Source organism: Schistocerca americana, chromosome 7 (assembly GCF_021461395.2).
Source record: "Schistocerca americana isolate TAMUIC-IGC-003095 chromosome 7, iqSchAmer2.1, whole genome shotgun sequence".
Lineage (NCBI taxonomy): Eukaryota > Metazoa > Arthropoda > Insecta > Orthoptera > Acrididae > Schistocerca > Schistocerca americana.
In genome coordinates, this window is record NC_060125.1 from 224,334,935 (window position 1) to 224,356,290 (window position 21,356).

Consider the following 21,356-nt stretch of genomic DNA (forward strand, 5'->3'; position numbering starts at 1 on the left):
ACTGGCATCAGTTACCACCTACGGCAAAGCTTCCGGTAGGTCCCTTAACATCCGCAAATCGAGCGCCATGGCTATAGGTGCGAGGCTTCCTGCCGGCAGCACTGATCCGTTGTGTGTAGCTGCTGCTATCCGGTGCTTAGGACTCAATTTTGCAAGTCGTCTGCGGCGCACGACTGTCTCTACTGTCGGTGCCTACTGTCGCAACTACAAACACTCGCGACTTTATTGAGCGTTTGTTTGGTGCACTGACCGTATCATGCAAACCCAGTTTACAGAATCTCCTCCTCCAATGCGAATATGTGGCCCACTCTCCAAAATCGCAGTGTCGTTGCGCGCCGTGTCTGTATTTTGGAGCAAAATCTTCTGTGGCCCTACAGTTCATTGTGATCAGTTGGCCACTTCATCGATTCTCCGTCGGTTATCACGATACAGTGCTCTATCTCTGCATTCCCTCCATCTCTCCATCTGGTTCTCGCTCTACCAGTCCCCATTATGGATTTCCATCTAATGTGCTTTTAGTTACTTCTGTATCATTCATCCATGTCACGTGTCCGACCCATCTGAATGTGGCTTGCACCACTGTTCTTCTGATAGATGGGTTATTATATAAAGTGTATAACTCATGTTTGTAGCTCCTCCTTAAGCTTCCTCTTTCACATGTTAGGCGAACGATTCTTCGAAGTATCTTTCTCTCAAAGACATCTAGCATTCTAATACCTTTGGTATTAATGATCAAGTTTCCGATGCATATGGAAGTACCTGTCGTGCTTGGTGGTTATATTTAAAGTACAGCTACTGACAGCGGTCTATTGTAGGCTGTAATTATCGTGATGCAGAGAGTGCGTTACTGCGGAACCGCTTTACGCTGGAATAAAATTTGTTCCAATTCTGCCCACCAGGTGCAAATCTGGTGCTGTGAACGCAAGAGAGACGTACAGAAATGTTTCCGTATGTGATGGATTAGGAATGGGACGTGGGCAGAAAATGCCAAGCAAGTGAGCAAGGCATAATGTTGATTTTATTATTAACCACCGCTTACACAATGTGTTCAGTATGAGCACTGGAGACCTCGAGGAGAGACTGAATCTGTAAAACGATGTGATCAACAGTTGCTCACAGCAGCTGCGGTGGAATCTGAGCAACGTGTTCCTGTATAATGGCCTTCAGATCAGGTAGAGACTGAAGGTGTCCCCCCCCCCCCTCCCCCTCCCACCCAGAGCAAAAAGTCACATGGCTGCAGATGAGATGATCTCGCAGGTAATGCATTTGGGAAGCCTCTGGAGAAAACATGTTCGTGGAAGGCTACATTAACCAGATGTTTCATTGGACAAGCAACATGAGGTGCTGCCCCGTCATGCATGAAAACAGTGGTTTCCGCACACTTGCGACCTTTCAAAGCAGGGATCACATGATGTACAACGAAGTCTCGATAACATGCGGAGGTCGTGGTACACCTGACAGGTGCTCTGGATGTATTCTCTTGAAAGAAGAGAATAAAAGTGCTTGTGAATCCACACCACACAGCCACATACGGCGAGTGCAGTAACTCTTTGTGCACAACACCAAAATTCGTCAATTCTGTTTATTCAGTGCGCCCTGTAGTATAAAATGTGGCTCGTCGCTCCATAGAATATTGCCCGGCCATATGTCATCAAGTTCTATCTATGCCAGAAGGCAAAGAGCAAATTCAGAACTTTGTTGCGGATCATGAGGTTTCAGTTGCTGCACCGTCTGGATCTATACTGTTGACTATGGGATGGATCTATTCTGTTGACTGTGGGATGTAAAGTTCTCGTGACACTGCACGAGCACTAGCACTACCGAGGCATGTGTGCATTGTTAGTTACAACAACAGCAACCCCATCAGTAACCTTCACCGGAATAGAACACCCTTCTCCTCAGGTTCCACATCTAGCTCATCCATGTTTTCGACTTTCTTTAAACCATTTAGTGACATCGGACCTCTCCACAGACCTTTCAGTCCGCAGTTTTCCAGCGTAAATCGGCTCCACATTAACACATTTACCAAATTTCGCTGTCGTTCACATAAAACAGTTTCACTAACAGCGCACGGTCCTCTTCTCGACAGCCGCACTGTTAAATCACGTTATGGCTTGACAAATAACAGCATAGATGTCATACCAACAATGTAAAGCGCCAGATTTACACCTGGTGGCCAAAATTTGAACTATTTTTTCCAGCGTAAATCGGTTCCACATTAACACATTTACCAAATTTCGCTTTCATACGATAGAAACAGCCACAGTGTACCTCCGCGACCTGCTGCACTTTAATTATGACCATCCAGTATAAGTAATTTATAAATCGTTAATATGATTACACAAATTAAGAGCCTTGAGGAAAACAACGTCTTAATGCGAAATAAGCTCTGTTTGCTCCCATTAACCTCTATTTAATTTCATAAGAACTTTGAGTTGGTGGCAGTCGATGCCACATATTTAACCTGCTCCAGTGTTATTGAAGGTAGCTTGTTCTCCTCGCATACTTTTCCAGCAGCCAAATATTTTCTTTCATTTTCTGATTGATATTCAGTCCTTTACTCCTATTGGTCTGCCCAAGTGTGACGAATGTCTCCTCCTCCATTGCTTTCCTAGTTATTGCTACCATATCTGTTTCATCAGGGTAAATTAGTATTTGTATTATTTTATAAAATATCGTTCCCCTGTACACTAAGTTAGCGTTGTGACCCTCTCCAAAGCAACATTAAAAAGGAGACGCGCCAGCGCATCTCTTGCTTTACACTATCTTCTGTATCTGGAGGATCATACATCATTCGTCCCGTTCTTATACTACTCTGTTTCTCATTCGTCCTCATTCTCGAAAGCCTTAACAGTTTTCCTAGGAATTCCTACTTCAGTCAAAGGGCGGTGCAGTTGCTCTCTGTATGTGCTATCGAATGTTGATTTGTAGTCTATGAAGAGGTGATGCGTCACAAGACCGTATTCATCTATTTCTTCTAAAATTTGCCTTAGGGTGAAGATCTTCTCTATAGTTTATTTTCCTAAGAGAAATCCTCACTGATGTGAACTAGAGCTCTGTCTGAACGCCTGGAAGGCAACATTCAAACAGCATATTCGTAAATATCCCAAGTTTAGCAGCGTAAATGATGAGAAAAGTAGGTAAAGCAAACATTTGTAACACAGAGACTTTTCGGTGACGTATTGATCACGCGGCAAAGTCTCAGAAACTGAACAGCGCAGTCCCACTACAATGAGAGAGAGTAAAATAAAATTGTAAGTGCGTTTACAATAATAGATTTGTACTGATTATGCAATTACGAGTTCGGTCGTAGGAGTGACAGGGCTGTACACATCATAAGTCATCTTCCCAAACCAAATGAAGCTACCTAGTGCGTTCCTAAGTAGCGAACCATCGAATGGTGGGTCTGAGCAGTTTTCATGACCACAGACATTTAATTCATAAAATATTCAAGGTGGCGAAACCTGCAAAAGTTCCAGTGGCCGTTGGTTTCAAACTCAAACCAAGGAAGAACACTGACCCCTCCGGTGGTCAGGGAATTGGCCTCACCTCACGACCACCAGCCTTCATGTTGGGCAGGCCGAAATACCCCTCAGCAGAAAGCCGCAGTAAAATCTGCATTACCACAGCCAGTCAAATTGGCTAAAGGAACCTTTTTCTATCGGATGAAGGACACAGTGGTGTGGCATCAAAGGGAACAAAACCAATGAGAGATGGCCTTGCTGAGCCTCAGTTCGTTTCAATTCTTGATACATCACTTCCTGACTAACAGTAGTGCAGTAACTGTCACCGTTATCCCGATATGTGTATTGGTTTCCACCACCTTGGAAGGAATCATGCACTCTTAGATTGAGCTTTCATCAAGAGACTCGCGGAGGAACGCTTATTGCAAATATCACTGTGATTAAGATACAAATATTCTATTTGCACCGTAAAAAAGCAGCATTATGGTTCCGTCATGTTAGAGTTGTAAGCTTTTCCGCGATGCCCCTGTCTACATAGTTGCATCACGTGTTCCACATGGTCAGTTAGGTTCGTTTGTGATTCTAAATTCCGGAAAGTCAGCTCTGTTTTCCAGGTCAATGACATCTATAGGGACAGCAGTAGTTATCATTATTTCTCAAGTGTTTCTATGTCTTTTCATTTGCTTTTGGCTTAGCCCATGACAAGCTTCAGGATCGTCGTGTAATCCAAATCTGTCGACTGGCAAGTTCCCACATTTTTTTAAAATAAGACTGCCTCGGATTCCTACGTGTTATCAAGAATATAACAAGTTGAACTGTACCGTAGCTCTCGGTTTGTTATTAGTCTGTAGTCTCTCCATGATCCCTTCCGTAATCAAGTATTTTAACTCGGCAATCGAATTCCCTTCAGTACGAGAAGATGTCCGATGCCTTCACGGTCCTGGGAGCTGAAGACTATCAGGTGAGATCATTCTAGTCAGATGGTTTGACAAAGTCTTTTCTTAATCCACAATATCCCACCATCTACACATTATTGTGTGCAAGATATGGATTTTGCCAATCCAGTGGAAGACTGTCCCGGTGACGTCACGTGCGATGTGTGCTGTGTCCCACAGGCCCATTCCTGCCGTGCCAGGACCTGTTCGACTGGTGGACGCTGCGCTGCGGCGTGTGGGTGGTCTTCCTGCTGGCCATGCTGGGAAACGGCACCGTGGTTTTCGTGCTCGTCTTCTCCAGGAGCAAGATGGACGTGCCGCGCTTCCTCGTCTGCAACCTCGCCGCCGCGGACTTCTTCATGGGCGTCTACCTCGGTGAGTGTCATTTTTTCCCTTTTAATTTCAAATGATGGCTGGGCCACTGCACTGGTATCTTTGGTAAACCAAACAAAGGTGCACTAAATAATCATTGCGAAATTTCACTTGTAGTCTTCGCATAATTCAGATGGGGTGATGAAGGGAAGCGGCGAAAGCTTTAAACTGAAGGAGCTCGAACAGGATCATAACACAGGTAGTCCAAAATCGATAGAGGACAACTGAACCTACAGATACCAGACGTTTTCTTTGATCTATGACACAATGATCTTGTATCGAGCGACGCCCCGCGTGCGCAAGCAGAGAAAGAACAGAATGCTGACAGTATTTATATTGAAATACGGGTTGTGGTGCCTGACTGATCTTTAGAGTAGCTCGAGGTCTCTTGAAAAGTAACAATTTGGTTGTGAGTGAGCGAGACTAATAAATGCGATGACATGAGGATAACTATAATGTTTGTTGTGGTGCGTATTTTAGGAATACTGAATTTTAATGAATGTTTTGTCGCTATTTCGATTACGTCATGCTCCAAAGTAGAGGAATACTAAGGGTACGTTGAATATTTCCGTGAATTGTGATGTATCTGTCAAGCCTGGCCTCTGTTAATGGAAAGCAATGGCTCCTTTATGCTGTACTTCTGCCATGAAGTTAGATGCAGCTAAAACTAAAATTGAATGAAATTTCTGTCACTCCATTTCTTCAATGATGTTAGTCGTTCTGGTGCCATTTAGCAGTCACACAACCTCATCTTTTTTTGTTAATGATTACTAGGACAGTATTGTGTTCACTAACACTCGTTTCAAAAACTTTCCACATAACTAGTTTTTTTTTTCAGCCATTCCGCTTCAGTCCCTCTCCTCACTATGTAAATTGTGAACATAAAGACAGGCAGGATTATTTGGTTTCCCTTTTAAGTGGCAGTCGGTAACTATGATTTGGTTCATATTGTATGCCTTCCACAATATATTGCCTATCATATCATTCTTTTTATCCAAAATCCCTTTAATCTGAAACTTCGCCCCCAGATTCAGTGCATCTATAGACTTATCAACATTAATACAGAAGATTGCGGTGAGGACACTATTTCGACGTAGCATGATGCTACTAAATATTACTAATATCCAGTGCCTTATGCAAGTATCTCAGCATTCAAGAGTATTTTATACAATCAAGAATTCTATTCTCATTATTTCAAAGTTATGTACATTTCAATTACTAAGTGTCCATAGTGTATCTCTTGGCAGATGTCTGATTGTGTTTATTGGCCATCTTCATATCCAATACAACACACACAATTCTTTCAAGGTATGAGAGAAACCACATCGTAAGGAAACGGCAGATGCTTTCTAAGTATCCAAGAAATGTTATGAGATATATACGCTTAAGTACAGACCTCGGTAACAGCAGTGAACACATTTCCGTGACTCTTTCTGTTGTGGATTGGCAGGAGCCAACCCACGGAGTTTGGAGGAAGCTGAAAGGGACGCATTGAAGCTCACGCAGGCTGGCGTGAGGTTTGGAACAGGACAAGGAATTCAGACTTCAGAAAAAAGGTGGTACTTGGTGGAATACTTAACTTTAATCCATCAATGTTGAACATAGCTCTTGTCTGTACATTCTTCACAATATCAATAGCATCTGATAATGGCGCCTTGCTAGGTCGCAGCAAATGACGTAGCTGAAGGCTATGCTAACTATCGTCTCGGCAAATGAGAGCGTATTTTGTCAGTGAACCATCGCTAGCAAAGTCGGTTGTACAACTGGGCCGAGTGCTAGGAAGTCTCTCTAGACCTGCCGTGTGGCGGTGCTCGGTCTGCAATCTCTGATAGTGGCGACACGTGGGTCCGCCGTATACTAACGGACCGCGGCTGATTTAAAGGCTACCACCTAGCAAGTGTGGTGTCTGGCGGTGACACCACACTTTCACCAGACACCTTTCATTTCCCTTTTTTTAGCTTCACAGGGCTCTAAACATCCACCTAGTGAAAAATAGTAAATCATCTTTCAGCAGTCCAAATGATCTCCTTTGGTGTCCCTATTCATCTCCCATTTTTTTGGTGAATGTTCAGTGATGTGTTTTTCAGAGCAAATTCTGTAGTGTTCTGGCCGCTGGACTTCTGTACAGATTTACAGCTATACTCTGAGACAGTCTGAACACAGTTTCCTAAATTCTGGAAAGTGAAACATATGTATGATGGTACATTCCAATTGGACCTACATGCTGAAAACATTTTTCAGTCTATTAGGTCTACAATAGTTACCATAATTTTTGTAATTTCTGAACGTCACTAATCAGCACTGCACTGTGCCCGCCCTACACATTTTAACTTTTTGTCAGCAATGTCTAGTGTTGTTGAAGCATATCAGGCTGGAAACCACGAGGTTGGGAAGTCAGGTACAAGTCAGTGCCTCTAGATGTGTACGAGTGCGACTTCCACACCACGGCTGCAGACTGGCCTGGGCCAGCTGCTGGTTGTGAGGTGGAGGAGAAACAGACCACCAGTAATATGCATGGCTACAGATATTGTCGTGCTTTGCTGAGTAATGTGTTCGTTAAGAGATATTTTGTGAGCTGTACAATTAACGAAATTGATAAAGTGCTCCTTGGCTGTGTTCTGTGACAGTGATGTTAATGTTCAAACTGTGTAAATGTTGGAAAATTTTGTCATGATGTGTGCCTGTTGGACGCATGGATGAAAGTAGAGCGAGCAATGAGCGCAACCGCTGATAGTGGTGATGGACTTGGTGCATCACAACTGGTGCATCGGCTGGGAAACTTGTTCAGATTAATAAATTGCTCCGAGGACAGGAACACGGATCTGATGTAAAAATAGTAAGTGGTCGAAGTGGACAGTATGCATAAGAACTTCTGACATCAGTATATAACTCATATCTGACAACTATTGGGATCTGTTATGGCACATCTCAGGGATCTAACAGTGGTGGAAGACTTGGTATCTTGGATTGTCATGTCCAGGAAACTTCTGTAGTCCACACCCAATCTTTAAATAACTACAACTATTATATCCACAAGTTATTCATTTTGTAGTGTTATCATACTATTGTCCTGTTGTGACAAAATTATTCATTAGCTCATTAGGCTGTCAACTGGTTTTATGTTTTCCCTATTTAATCCTTTTCACCCTACATGAGTGCTTCAAGCAGCATCCTTTACAATCTTTCCTGAATATTTTAGTGTTTGTCTGTACTTCTCTCTGCAACATCAGGCTTGTTGTTCCTGAACATCATAACATACGTACTATATTGTTGCTAGATTGTGTCTTAACCACTAGTGCTGATAGAAGTTCGTAGTAGTTCTTTATTCATTTCAGGAGGGTACACCAAGAACAAAAATTACACAGAAAAAATTGGAATTTGTGGTAAGTTCTATGGGACCAAACTGCTGGGGTCATTGGTCCCTAAGTTTACACACTACTTAATGTAACTTAAAGTAACTTACGCTAAGGACAATATACACATCCACGCCCGAGGGAAGACTCGAACCTTCGATAGGGGGAGCCACACGAACCGTGACAAGGCGCTTTAGACTGCACGGCTAACCCGTATGGCCAATTACACAGAAACTGCATTCTGCTCTTCTTGTGGCATGACACATACACTAACTATCTGGTCCCTCGCTAGCGTCCAGCAGTCTAACGGAAACACAATCTACACAGAAGCTTAACTTCAGATCATCGTCTACTTCACTGGCACACTTCTGTAGTCCACACCTGAGCTTTACAAACTACTACTATTACATCACCAAGTGATTCATTTCATAGTGTCACCATACTAATGTACACATTCTGGTTGCTTATCCTGCTGTGACGAACATCTTCTTTAAGTCATTAGGCTTTCAACTGGTTTTATGTTTATCCAGTGACAGTACGTTTTTTGAATATCATTCACGTAAGTGCGAGCATCCAGAGGCTCCAATTAATATTTACAAAAAAATGTGAGTGTGGGCTTAGTTTAGAATGGCACTTCCCCTCCAGCGCTCGCCATTTCCCCTACAGCGAATGTCCGCGACCCCCACCACTACTGCTCTCCCCACACTTCCCTGGTAAGAGACTGCTGTGCAGCCAGCGCTTGAGTTGGTCAGCTCTCGCCGACGCGAACTGCCTGCTGTGCTCGCTACGTCTCCTTCAGTATCCGTTCTTCCAGAAGAGATGTGCTCCCCTTACCACACACGTGACCAGCAGGGGCGTGGCTGGGTGGTACTGCAACGGCCTCTGGCTCTGTTTGGTGAGGCTACTCGCTCTGGTACACCTCCTGATGATTTGCCAGTAATTTAAGCGTTCAGTGATGTCGTGGCAGCGTGTATGAGCGGAGCTGTTCCTTGCCTCTACCGCGTAAGTGTCTTGCGGGTTGCGGATGGTGCCCCTGAGCACCATAGCACGTACATTCCACTAACCTCCCATTTCTCTGTCGAGAGTCTTCCATGGACTCATTTTATTATCTATACTTTGAAATACCACAGTTGTACTTCATCTGTCCATTTAATTTTTACTACTCTTATGCACCACCACATATTAAATGCTTTCAGTTACATCTTCTCCAGATTTCTGGTTGCCAATGTTTCATTTTAATAAAATACTTTGCTCCAAATGTATAATTTCAGGAACTTCTTCCTAATTCCCATCATTATCGATTGGCTGTAAACTGGTTGCATTCTACCTCTGTCGAGCGCTTTATTCAAGAAGTCGTTCTTTGCTTTCAGCCATCCTTTGTATTCTAGCTTACTAGGTATGACAATTGCTTCACTTCTTAAATAGCTCTGTTGTTCCCATTTTCTGGGAAATACTGTAAAACGAAATCCCTGCGACTCAATTATCCCTGGCACTCGGTAGGTTCTTCAATAAATGGAGGATTGTCATTGTTTGGAACCCCAGAAAAGTGGTTTCGTGCTGATGGTTGGTTTGACTTGAACTTGGTCCCTCAAATGGCTTGAATGGCTATGCTGTTACAGATGTGGTTGGATGTTTCTACAATAGACGAGTCCCTAGAGCTTTTGCTACAGAAGGTAGATGTATCTGCGCTCCCACCCCAACTGTGCGTGATGTACCTACAAATGAACCTGTTCTCTTCTTTACCTCCACTCCTGTTGGCTCCTTACAGGTGAATGTGTCAAATGTAACCGAGTTCCAGTGGTTGACCATTCGATGTGCTGAAAGGTGGCTATTTTCAGACACATTATACTCAATCCTGACCCTGTAATTTCACATATCTTGCACTCATTCACACTTACTGGCCAGGGTACATGTGTCAGAATTAAAAGAGTTCCAGATGACCTTCCTGTACATGTTCTGACTTAATTGCACAAGAAAAGCTTTTCCATGGCTGTGATTGCACAAAGAATGAACACTGTGAACTACAGGGGAAGCACAAAAATAAGAAAACACCAGATACACAACAGATTACCATGAATAAGACGCTGTAGAAAAAAACTTTGGCATTCAGAAAAGTTTCCAGTTGTCTCGGAATGGATAAATACTACTTCTGTATGGTTTTCCCTGTTCTCCCTGCATAACAGTGGCAAGTTGAGGCAACGATGATGGAGGTGGATAGCGATCAAGGAACCTTCTCTGAAAAGCAGACCTCAAACAGTCAATAATATTAAGGTCTGGAGACTGTGACTGCCAGCGGAGATGCTACAATGTTCATCCTTCTAATAACAAAATGAGTCCGGGGCAGCGCGAGCTGTGTAAACAGGAGCCCAGTCGTCTTGGAACTTAGCATCACCACTGGAGGAAAAACATTGTAACACTGGATGGACCACAGCAGCCAGAATGATCACATAATCCTTTGCAGTAACGCGACCTTGCAGAGTACGCATGGGGCCTATGGAATAACTCGATGTAGCTGCTGAGATCATCACCGAACGCGCGCGATATTTCACTCTTCAGACGTAAACTTGGCCACAGCATGGGAACAGTGTGATACAAGACTCATCCGATGAAACGACTTTTTTCCGTTTCTCTAGTACAGATATTGTGGCTTGGGCAACACGTTTTCGTGTTATGGGCATTTGCTTCACTGATTAGTGGTTTTGGAATTCCAGATCACCCTGCAATGCCCTACTTATGGAGTTACCTTCGTGTTGTTTTCGTGCTGACAGGGTTCACGACTGTGACAGTCAGTTCAGCAGTGACTTTTGCAGCTGTCGTCCTCTTATTTTTCGTCACGATTCCCCTCAATGACCATCTTTCACGATCATTCGACGCACACTTTCATCCACGTTGTGACTTAGCGGATGATGATTTCCACTTTCATTGTACGTGATAATAATCATCGATTTGGTGCATCTCGACACATCGAACACTTCGGCTGCCTTGATTACAGAAGTATCAACCGTTTTCCCATGTTCAAATTCACTTAGCTCCAACATGATGCACTCACAACTACCTCGATGACTCTTGCATAGGTGCTGTTCATGGTCAAATACAACAGCACAACTCGCAGGCTTGGCCAGCATCTGAATTTATGTTGAAGAACGCGTTTATCGTTGTGTTTCCACAGCTTTGTCCAACCCCTGTACCGTAAGCTGTTGTGTAAAGCCCGAATCCTTCATAATGTTATAAGAAAAACACAAAACACAGGCTGATTTTGCAGCATAGCCCGTCAACAGAATAGTACCCAATGAGTATCTTAAATGCAGGGAGAAATGCTAGACTAAATTTTTGTCGCTGTGTGAGCAGCTTGATTCTGCTCTGGAGACCACAGGATCGCTCCATGTTCATGACATGGCGAGGGAAAGTGTGCCCCTGGGCTGTCGCTAGGCATAGGGCGTTTATAATGACATGGTTGGTGGATGTATAGTCACCAGGGCAAGTGTGGGGAGAGTGGTAGTGGTGGGGGTTGCGGATAGGCGCTGTAGGGGAAATGCCGAGCGCTGGAGGGGAAGTGCCGTTCTAAACTAATCCCACATTCACATTTTTTGTAAATATTGATTAGAGCTTCTCCATGCCTACACTTATGTGGAGGCCAATCCAAAAATGAACTGTCGCTTCTGCTTTGGTTAGTGTTGTTGTTGTTGTGGTCTTCAGTCCAGAGAGTGGTTTGATGCAGCTCTCCATGCTACTCTATCCTGTGCAAGCTTCTTCATTTCCCAGTACCTACTGCGACCTACATCCTTCTGAATCTGCTTGGTGTATTCATCTCTTGGTCTCCCTCTACGATTTTTACCCTCCACACTGCCCTCCAATACTAAATTGGCATCAAGCCTCAGAACATGTCCTACCAACCGATCCCGTCTTCTAGTCAAGTTGTGCCACAAACTTCTCTTCTCCCCAATCATATTCAATACCTCCTCATTAGTTATGTGATCTACCCATCTAACGGGTTAGTATCTAAAATTAACTCTGCTAAAAATTAACAAAACTGTGATTTATTTTCGCCCATCTTATTAACCGTTTGTAACTCCCAGAGAAGTGTCATGAGTGGCGAATTTTGAGTAAAACCTACATTTGTCTTCTTGCCAAGTTTAAATTTGCTTGTTTTGCCATAACACTGTGATTTTTACACGATGTCACTTCACTAACATGTTGTGCAGATGTAAATGAGAGAGAATTCTGAAACAGTGGCTTATTAAGTTTGTTAAGTGAGGATCTGAGGAAAAGTAAGTTCAATAGCTTATGAAAAAGCATATCCTCGATACAAAAACAAAATGTAATATCTTTATTTATGTTGTTCTAAAATGCACAGCATTTCTCCTTTCAACAGCTATCGAGGAATTTTAAAAATTATGTTATTTCATCAAAAATGTTTGTAGTTAGTGAAATAACATGGCAGATAATGAATGTTTACGTAATAACGATATTGTGAAATACTCTCGTCTCTATGTGCTATCAGTTGTGAAATCTCATTTCGATATCTCAACCCATTTATGAAATATGACGAATGTTGTGGATATTTCCTTCTGACTTTATTGCTGGTGATCGCAATTGAGTGTGTTACATCAGAAAAATTTCCTCGTAGTGGCGAGGTCCGGTGTTCCGACCAATCTGTGGATGGTTTTTAAGGCGGTTTTCCATCTGCCTCGGCGAATGCTGTCTGGTTCCCCTTATTCCGCCGAGTTACACTACGTCGGCGATTGTTGCGCAAACACGCGTACACCACACTTACTCTACCACGCAAACATTGGAGTTACATTCATCTGGAATGAGACGTTCCCACTGGGGGCCGAACCGCACAATAACCGTGGGTTCGGTGTGGGGCGGCGGTGGGGTGAGTGGACTGCTGTAGCCTATTGTGGGGTTGTGAACCACTGAGGGCAGCGGCGGGGACGAAGCCTCTCCGTCGTTTCTAGGTCCCCAGTTCAATAGATACACATATATGCAGCAAAATATTATGTAATATGTACCAAACGCAAGGAAAAATTCAGATGTTAGCTATAGCTCGTAAGCAACAACATATTATGCAGTATGCACCAAACGCAAAATCATAGTGACCCTATTTTTCATGCAAACTTTTCAAATTTCGCAGAGTCTTGCTTAAATGCAAATACCACAGTAACTATGACCATTAACGACATGATGACCATGTCATCATGCAGCTGACATATCAACCTATGTTGTTGTTGTTGTTGTTGTGGTATTCAGTCCAAAGACTGGTTTGAAGCAACTCTGCATGCAAGTCTATCCTGTACAACTCTCTTCGTCTCCCTCTGAATCTGCTTACTGTTTTCATCTCTTGGTCCCCCTCTACGATTTTTACCCCCCCCCCCCCATACACACACACACTTCCCCCAGTACTAAGTTGGTGATCCCTTGATGCCTCAGAATGTGTCCTAACAACCGATCCCTTTTTTTCGTCAGGTTGTACCACAAATTTCTCTTCTCCCCAGTACTGTTCAGTACCTCCTCATTAGTTACGCGATCTACCTGCCTAATCTTCAGCATTCTTCTGTAGCACCACATTTCAAAAGCTTCTGTTGTCTTCTTGTACAGCTAATAACGATGTCCTCCTGAGTAGTTCCCACCTGGAGATCCGAATGCGGGACTATTGACCTCTGTAATATTTTACCCAAGATGATGCCATCATCGTTTAACCATACAGTTGAGCTGCATGTCCTCGGGAAAAACTACGGCTGTAGTTTCACTTGCTTTCAGCAAGTACCAGCACAGCAAGACCGTTTTAGTTGTTGTTACAAGGCCAGATCAGTCTGTCATCCAGACTGTTGCCCCTGCAACTACTGAATAAGCTCCTGCCCCTTCTTAGGAATCACACATTTGTCTGGCCTCTCAACGTATACCCCTCTTTTGTGGTTGTACCTATGATACGGCTATTTGTACCGCTGAAGCAAGCATGCCTCCCCACCAACGGCAAGGTCCATCTATAAGTAACACAAAATTTTTTTTACTGAATAGTTACTGTAAAATCGTTTGCGAAAGACATCGATTCCGTCGTTGCCGACCGTCAGAAAGCAGGCAAATAATGTCGCCCCCCTCCCCTCTTCCGAGCAAACACATGAACTGGCCCAGTGCTTTCAAACAAATGAACTCGCCCAGTGCTTCCAATGAGAACTGGTCACTGCACATCGGCTACCATATCCAACACAGACACTATTCAGTGCCTGTATGTGGTGCTACCGGGTGTGGTAGCATATACACAGTCTTCCTCTCTAAGTCAATGGCTACAGCAAACCAAGGGCTCTTGGTTAACTTCCTAGGTGTATCAAAAATGTTCAAATGTGTGTGAATTCCTAAGGGGCCAAACTGCTGAAGCCATCGGTCCCTAGACTTACACAATACTAAAACTAACTTATGCTATGAACAATACACACACCCATTCCCGAGAAAGGATTCGAACTAAAGATGGGCAAAGTCGTTCATCCTTGGGAACTAGTCCACTGGTGATCGCTCTTTTTTGGGAACCGTTCATTTTTACTCGTTCACCGTTCATTTGTGCTTGGTACATGGTTCTTATGAAGAATTAGTAGCATAGGTAACTAAAGATGGAAGGCGCCAAGAGGGGGCACTTGCCTCCCCCTTGGAGTACAGAGTTTTTATTGATAACAGAATTCTCACACACTTGTAATTTCCGTGATTCTGCGAAACCTCTCGTTTTGCCAACTACAGCGTTATGTGGCTGATCGCAGTGAAATAACATTAGGTAGCGCAGGAAAAACCGGCCCCGAGTACCGACTGCTCGCCAGTTACGTTCGAGTTGTTGACCGCTACGAGCAGAGTAGATAAACATGTAATAATTAGACAGTGAAGAAATAACAAAAAGGAAATGCAAACAACTATTTCGAAACAGTAGATGATCATTGGTGGGCGACAATGAGCAGTGTAGCACTCGGGGACGATTTTTCGTGCGCCACCCTGTACCACTGAAATAATATTGTAGAAGTTACCATTTTTTTTTTTTAAAAAAAAAAAAAAAGGGGGCACCAGACACTCGATTATGGAGCGCGGGTTTCATTCGGTTGTAAGTCGGTCTGTCTTCCATACCAATGAACATGTCCTTTTACCTTGGATCAAAAAAGGACGGAAAATGGCCACTCGTGTGTGCCGTGCCGACTTCCTTTGCATGTGTAATAACAAAAAAAAATCTTGCCTTTTTACAAGTATTTCTTGCGCTATTTATCTAAATAGTGAAGTAAGCTGATATGCCTTTTTGTTACCTGGAAAAATGTATGTATTATATGCCACGTGATTTTTATGTGTTGTTGTTGTGGTCTTCAGTCCTGAGACTGCTTTGATGCAGCTCTCCATGCTACTCTATCCTGTGCAAGCTTTTTCATCTCCCAGTACCTACTGCAACCTACATCCTTCTGAATCTGCTTAGTGTATTCATCTCTTGGTCTCCCTCTACGATTTTTACCCTCCACGCTCCCCTCCAATACTAAATTGGTGATCCCTTGATGCCTCAGAACATGTCCTACCAACCGATCCCTTCTTCTGGTCAAGTTGTGCCACAAACTTCTCTTCTCCCCAATCCTATTCAATACTTCCTCATTAGTTATGTGATCTACCCATCTAATCTTCAGCATTCTTCTGTAGCACCACATTTCGAAAGCTTCTATTCTCTTCTTGTCCAAACTATTTATCGTCCATGTTTCACTTCCATACATGGCTACACTCCAAACGAATACTTTCAGAAATGACTTCCTGACACTTAAATCAATACTGGATGTTAACAAATGTCTCTTCTTCAGAAACGCTTTCCTTGTCAGTGCCAGCCTACATTTTATATCCTCTCTACTTCGACCATCATCAGTTATTTTGCTCCCTAAATAGCAAAACTCCTTTACTACTTTAAGTGCCTCATTTCCTAATCTAATTCCCTCAGCATCACCCGACTTAATTCGACTACATTCCATTATCCTTGTTTTGCTTTTGTTGATGTTCAGCTTATATCCTCCTTTTAAGACACTGTCCATTCCATTCAACTGCTCTTCCAAGTCCTCTGCTGTCTCTGACAGAATTACAATGTCATCGGCGAACCTCAAAGTTTTTATTTCTACTCCATGAATTTTAATACCTACTCCGAATTTTTCTTTTGTTTCCTTTACTGCTTGCTCAATATACAGATTGAACAACATCGGGGAGAGGCTACAACCCTGTCTTACTCCCTTCCCAACCACTGCTTCCCTTTCATGTCCCTCGACTCTTATAACTGCCATCTGGTTTCTGTACAAATTGTAAATAGCCTTTCGCTCCCTGTATTTTACCCCTGCCACCTTCAGAATTTGAAAGAGAGTATTCCAGTCAACATTGTCAAAAGCTTTCTCTAAGTCTACAAATGCTAGAAACGTAGGTTTGCCTTTCCTTAATCTTTCTTCTAAGATAAGTCGTAAGGTCAGTATTGCCTCACGTGTTCCAGTGTTTCTACGGAATTTTTTTATGTAATTTACGTAATTATAAAATACATTTTAATTACCGGTCATGAACGCTGAATAGAATACGAAGAGAACCAGAAGTTCAGAGTTCAAAAACGTTTGATGCTGATCTGGAATGGGCGCGCGCAGCGAACGAAACGGACAACTCGATACTGAACTATGAGCAGTCGGCAGTGTAACTGCGACGAGCAGCCACCCGGAGGAGGACTAGTCCGGCCGAGGGAGGCCGAGACCGAGACAGACGGTAACGGGACCGAGGCTGGAACGCGACCGGCCGACGTGCCGTTGCGGGAACGAGACCGACCGTTCCCCGTTCCAGGGAACTATAAGTACAAAGCCGGGACCGAAGTGAAATATGAAACACCGTTCCTTAGAATTCGTTCCTCGCTCGTTCCGTTCATCTTGGTGAACCGTTCCTTTGGACCAGTTAGATCGCGAACGACCCGTCTCTAATTCGAACCTCCGGCGGGAGGAACTGCGCAATCCGTGACATGGCGCCTCAAACCACGCGGCCACTCCGCACGGCCTAGTTGTTTCGTCATTGGTCCATAGCTTGTACTGTGCCACAGGGTTCCTGGCGGTGGTGGACGCGTCGACGCTGGGCGAGTTCCGGCGCTTCGCCATCCCGTGGCAGATGTCGGCCGGCTGCCAGCTGGCGGGCTTCCTGGGCGTGCTGTCGGCCGAGCTGAGCGTCTACACGCTGGCCGTCATCACGCTGGAGCGCAACTACGCCATCACGCACGCCATGCACCTCAACAAGCGCCTCTCGCTGCGCCACGCCGCCTACATCATGCTCTGCGGCTGGAGTTTCGCGCTCCTGATGGCGCTGCTGCCGCTGCTAGGTAAGCAACAGCATGAGTATTGCTACAGCAGTGAAGTCACAAGGCATTGCTGTAGTTGGATATTCATATCGTTCATCTTACAGTAAATTGTATACAGAAACTATGAGTTACGTAGTCTCACAAATGGAACTGAAGAGACTGTTTTTGCCTCGGATTATCAAAAATGTTCAAACGTGTGTGAAATCTTATGGGACTTAATTGCTAAGGTCATCAGTCCCTAAGCTTACACACTACTTAACCTAAATTATCCTAAGGACAAACACACACACACACACACACACACCCATGCCCGAGGGAGGACTCGAGCCACCGCCGGGACCAGCCGCACAGCCCATAACTGCAGCGCCTTACACCGCTCGGCTCGGATTATCAATCGCTATCAGAAGCCAGTACCCAAAAAGGGAAGTAGGAGTAATCCGCTGAATTACAGGCCTATATCACTAACGTCGATTTGCAGTAGGGTGTTGCAACATTTACTGTATTCGAACATTATGAAGTACCTCGAAGTAAACGATTTATTGACACTTAGCACGGTTTCAGAAAATATCGTTCTTGTGAAACACAACTAGCTCTTTATACTCATGAAGTAATAAGTGCTATCGACAGGGGATGTCAAATTGATTCCATATTTTTAGACTTCCAAAAGGCTTTCGACACTGTTCCTCACAAGCGTCTTCTAACCAAACTGCGTGCCTACGGAGTATCGCCTCAGTTGTGCGACTGGATTCGTGATATCCTGTCAGAAAGGTCACAGTTCGTAGTAGTAGACGGAAAGTCATCGAGTAAAACAGAAGTAATATCCTGCGTTCCCCAAGGAAGTGTTATAGACCCTTTGTTGTTCCTGATCTACACTCCTGGAAATTGAAATAAGAACACCGTGAATTCATTGTCCCAGGAAGGGGAAACTTTATTGACACATTCCTGGGGTCAGATACATCACATGATCACACTGACAGAACCACAGGCACATAGACACAGGCAACAGAGCATGCACAATGTCGGCACTAGTACAGTGTATATCCACCTTTCGCAGCAATGCAGGCTGCTATTCTCCCATGGAGACGATCGTAGAGATGGTGGATGTAGTCCTGTGGAACGGCTTGCCATGCCATTTCCACCTGGCGCCTCAGTTGGACCAGCGTTCGTGCTGGACGTGCAGACCGCGTGAGACGACGCTTCATCCAGTCCCAAACATGCTCAATGGGGGACAGATCCGGAGATCTTGCTGGCCAGGGTAGTTGACTTACACCTTCTAGAGCACGTTGGGTGGCACGGGATACATGCGGACGTGCATTGTCCTGTTGGAACAGCAAGTTCCCTTGCCGGTCTAGGAATGGTAGAACGATGGGTTCGATGACGGTTTGGATGTACCGTGCACTATTCAGTGTCCCCTCGACGATCACCAGTGGTGTACGGCCAGTGTAGGAGATCGCTCCCCACACCATGATGCCGGGTGTTGGCCCTGTGTGCCTCGGTCGTATGCAGTCCTGATTGTGGCGCTCACCTGCACGGCGCCAAACACGCATACGACCGTCATTGGCACCAAGGCAGAAGCGACTCTCATCGCTGAAGACGACACGTCTCCATTCGTCCCTCCATTCACGCCTGTCGCGACACCACTGGAGGCGGGCTGCACGATGTTGGGGCGTGAGCGGAAGACGGCCTAACGGTGTGCGGGATCGTAGCCCAGCTTCATGGAGACGGTTGCGAATGGTCCTCGCCGATACCCCAGGAGCAACAGTGTCCCTAATTTGCTGGGAAGTGGCGGTGCGGTCCCCTACGGCACTGCGTAGGATCCTACGGTCTTGGCGTGCATCCGTGCGTCGCTGCGGTCCGGTCCCAGGTCGACGGGCACGTGCACCCTCCGCCGACCACTGGCGACAACATCGATGTACTGTCGAGACCTCACGCCCCACGTGTTGAGCAATTCGGCGGTACGTCCACCCGGCCTCCTGCATGCCCACTATACGCCCTCGCTCAAAGTCCGTCAACTGCACATACGGTTCACGTCCACGCTGTCGCGGCATGCTACCAGTGTTAAAGACTGCGATGGAGCTCCGTATGCCACGGCAAAGTGGCTGACACTGACGGCGGCGGTGCACAAATGCTGCGCAGCTAGCGCCATTCGACGGCCAACACCGCGGTTCCTGGTGTGTCCGCTGTGCCGTGCGTGTGATCATTGCTTGTACAGCCCTCTCGCAGTTTCCGGAGCAAGTATGGTGGGTCTGACACACCGGTGTCAATGTGTTCTTTTTTCCATTTCCAGGAGTGTATATTAACGACATAGGAGGCAATCTGAGTAGCCGTCTTAGATTGTTTGCAGATGATGCTGTCATTTACCATCTTGTAAAGTCATCAGATGATCAAAACGACTTGCAAAATGATTTAGATAAGATATCTGCATGGTGCGAAAAGTGACAATTGGCCTTGAATAAAGAAAAGTGCGAAGTTATTCATATGAGTACTAAAAGAAATCAGCTAAATTTCGATTACGTGATAAGTCACACAAATCTGAGGGCTGTAAATTCAACTAAATACTTAGGGATTACAATTACAAATGAGGTAAATTGGAACGATCACACAGATAATATTGTGGGTATAACAAACCGAAGACTGCGATTCATTGGCAGAACACTTAGAAGGTGCAACAGGTCTACCAAAGAGAATGCGTACACTACGCTTGACCGCCATATTCTGGAGTACTACTGTGGGACTGACGGATGACATCGAAATGTACAAAGAAGGGCAGCTCATTTTGTATTATCTCGAAATAGGGGAGATAGTCTCACTAATCACGTAGATGATGTAGATGTAGTGTTGTTGGTGCTAGGGAGCTAAATTGTTTGGTGTTTCGTGTCTCGGTCCGGCACCCAGTTTTAATCTGCCAGGAAGTTTCATGTCAGCGTACATTCCGCTGCAGAGTGAAAATCTCATTCTGGAAACATCCCCCAGGCTGTGGCTAAGCCATGTCTCCGCAATATCCTTTTTTCCAGGAGTGCTAGTTATGCAAAGTATGTAGGAGAGCTTGTACGAAGTTTGGAAGGTAGGAGACGAGGTACTGGCTGAATTAAAGCTGTGTCGACGGGGCGTGAGTCGTGCTTGGGGAGCTCAGTTGGTAGAGCACTTGCCCGCGAAAGGCAAAGGTCCCGAGTTCGAGTCTCAGTCTGGCACACAGTTTTTATCTGAAAGGAAGTTTCAAATCAGCGCACACTCCGCTGCAGAGTGAAAATCTCATTCAAGAAAGGAAATGACTAACATTAGCAGAAGATACACTACGCCGAACATCGTGGTAGCTGTGGATAGGCCTCGTATGAAGTGGAACGAGTGAGGTGGGGAGAGGAGGACCAAAGTTCAGGTCGATTCCCACGCAGAACTAGTGTTTGCATGAATTCTCTAAATCATTTAAGATAAATGATGGGACAGTTCCTTCTAAAGCAACACTGCTATTTGCCAGAACCGTACTTGCACTCCGATCTCGTCGTCCACGGGACGTCCAGCCCCAATGATCCTCCGTGCACTGGTCAGTGTCCCTCCCAGGTTACGAGTGCAGACGTGCGTTTATGGCCAGCAGGAGTGCGGCGTGTTGCAGGCGTGTCGGACTACCGCAAGTTCGCGGTGTGCCTGCCGTTCGAGACGACGACGGGCCCCGCGAGCCTGGCCTACGTGGTGATGCTGATGCTGGTGAACGGCGTCGCCTTCCTCATCCTGATGGGCTGCTACCTCAAGATGTACTGCGCCATCCGCGGCTCGCAGGCCTGGAACTCCAACGACTCGCGCATCGCCAAGCGCATGGCGCTGCTCGTCTTCACCGACTTCATCTGCTGGTCGCCCATCGCCTTCTTCTCGCTCACCGCCGCCTTCGGGCTGCAGCTCATCACGCTGGAGCAGGCCAAGG

The 21,356-nt window shown here is 45.2% G+C and overlaps 1 protein-coding gene across 1 annotated transcript in view; it reads left to right on the plus strand.

Annotated features, from left to right (window-relative positions):
- LOC124622852 (lutropin-choriogonadotropic hormone receptor-like) overlaps nucleotides 1-21,356 on the plus strand; it is a 315,610-nt gene that overhangs the window by 261,449 nt on the left and 32,805 nt on the right. The window contains exons 11-13 of the mRNA XM_047148644.1: nucleotides 4,580-4,774; nucleotides 17,189-17,461; nucleotides 21,051-21,355. Of these exons, the coding sequence (XP_047004600.1) occupies nucleotides 4,580-4,774; nucleotides 17,189-17,461; nucleotides 21,051-21,355 (773 nt within the window). The remainder of the gene's footprint in view (nucleotides 1-4,579; nucleotides 4,775-17,188; nucleotides 17,462-21,050; nucleotide 21,356) is intronic.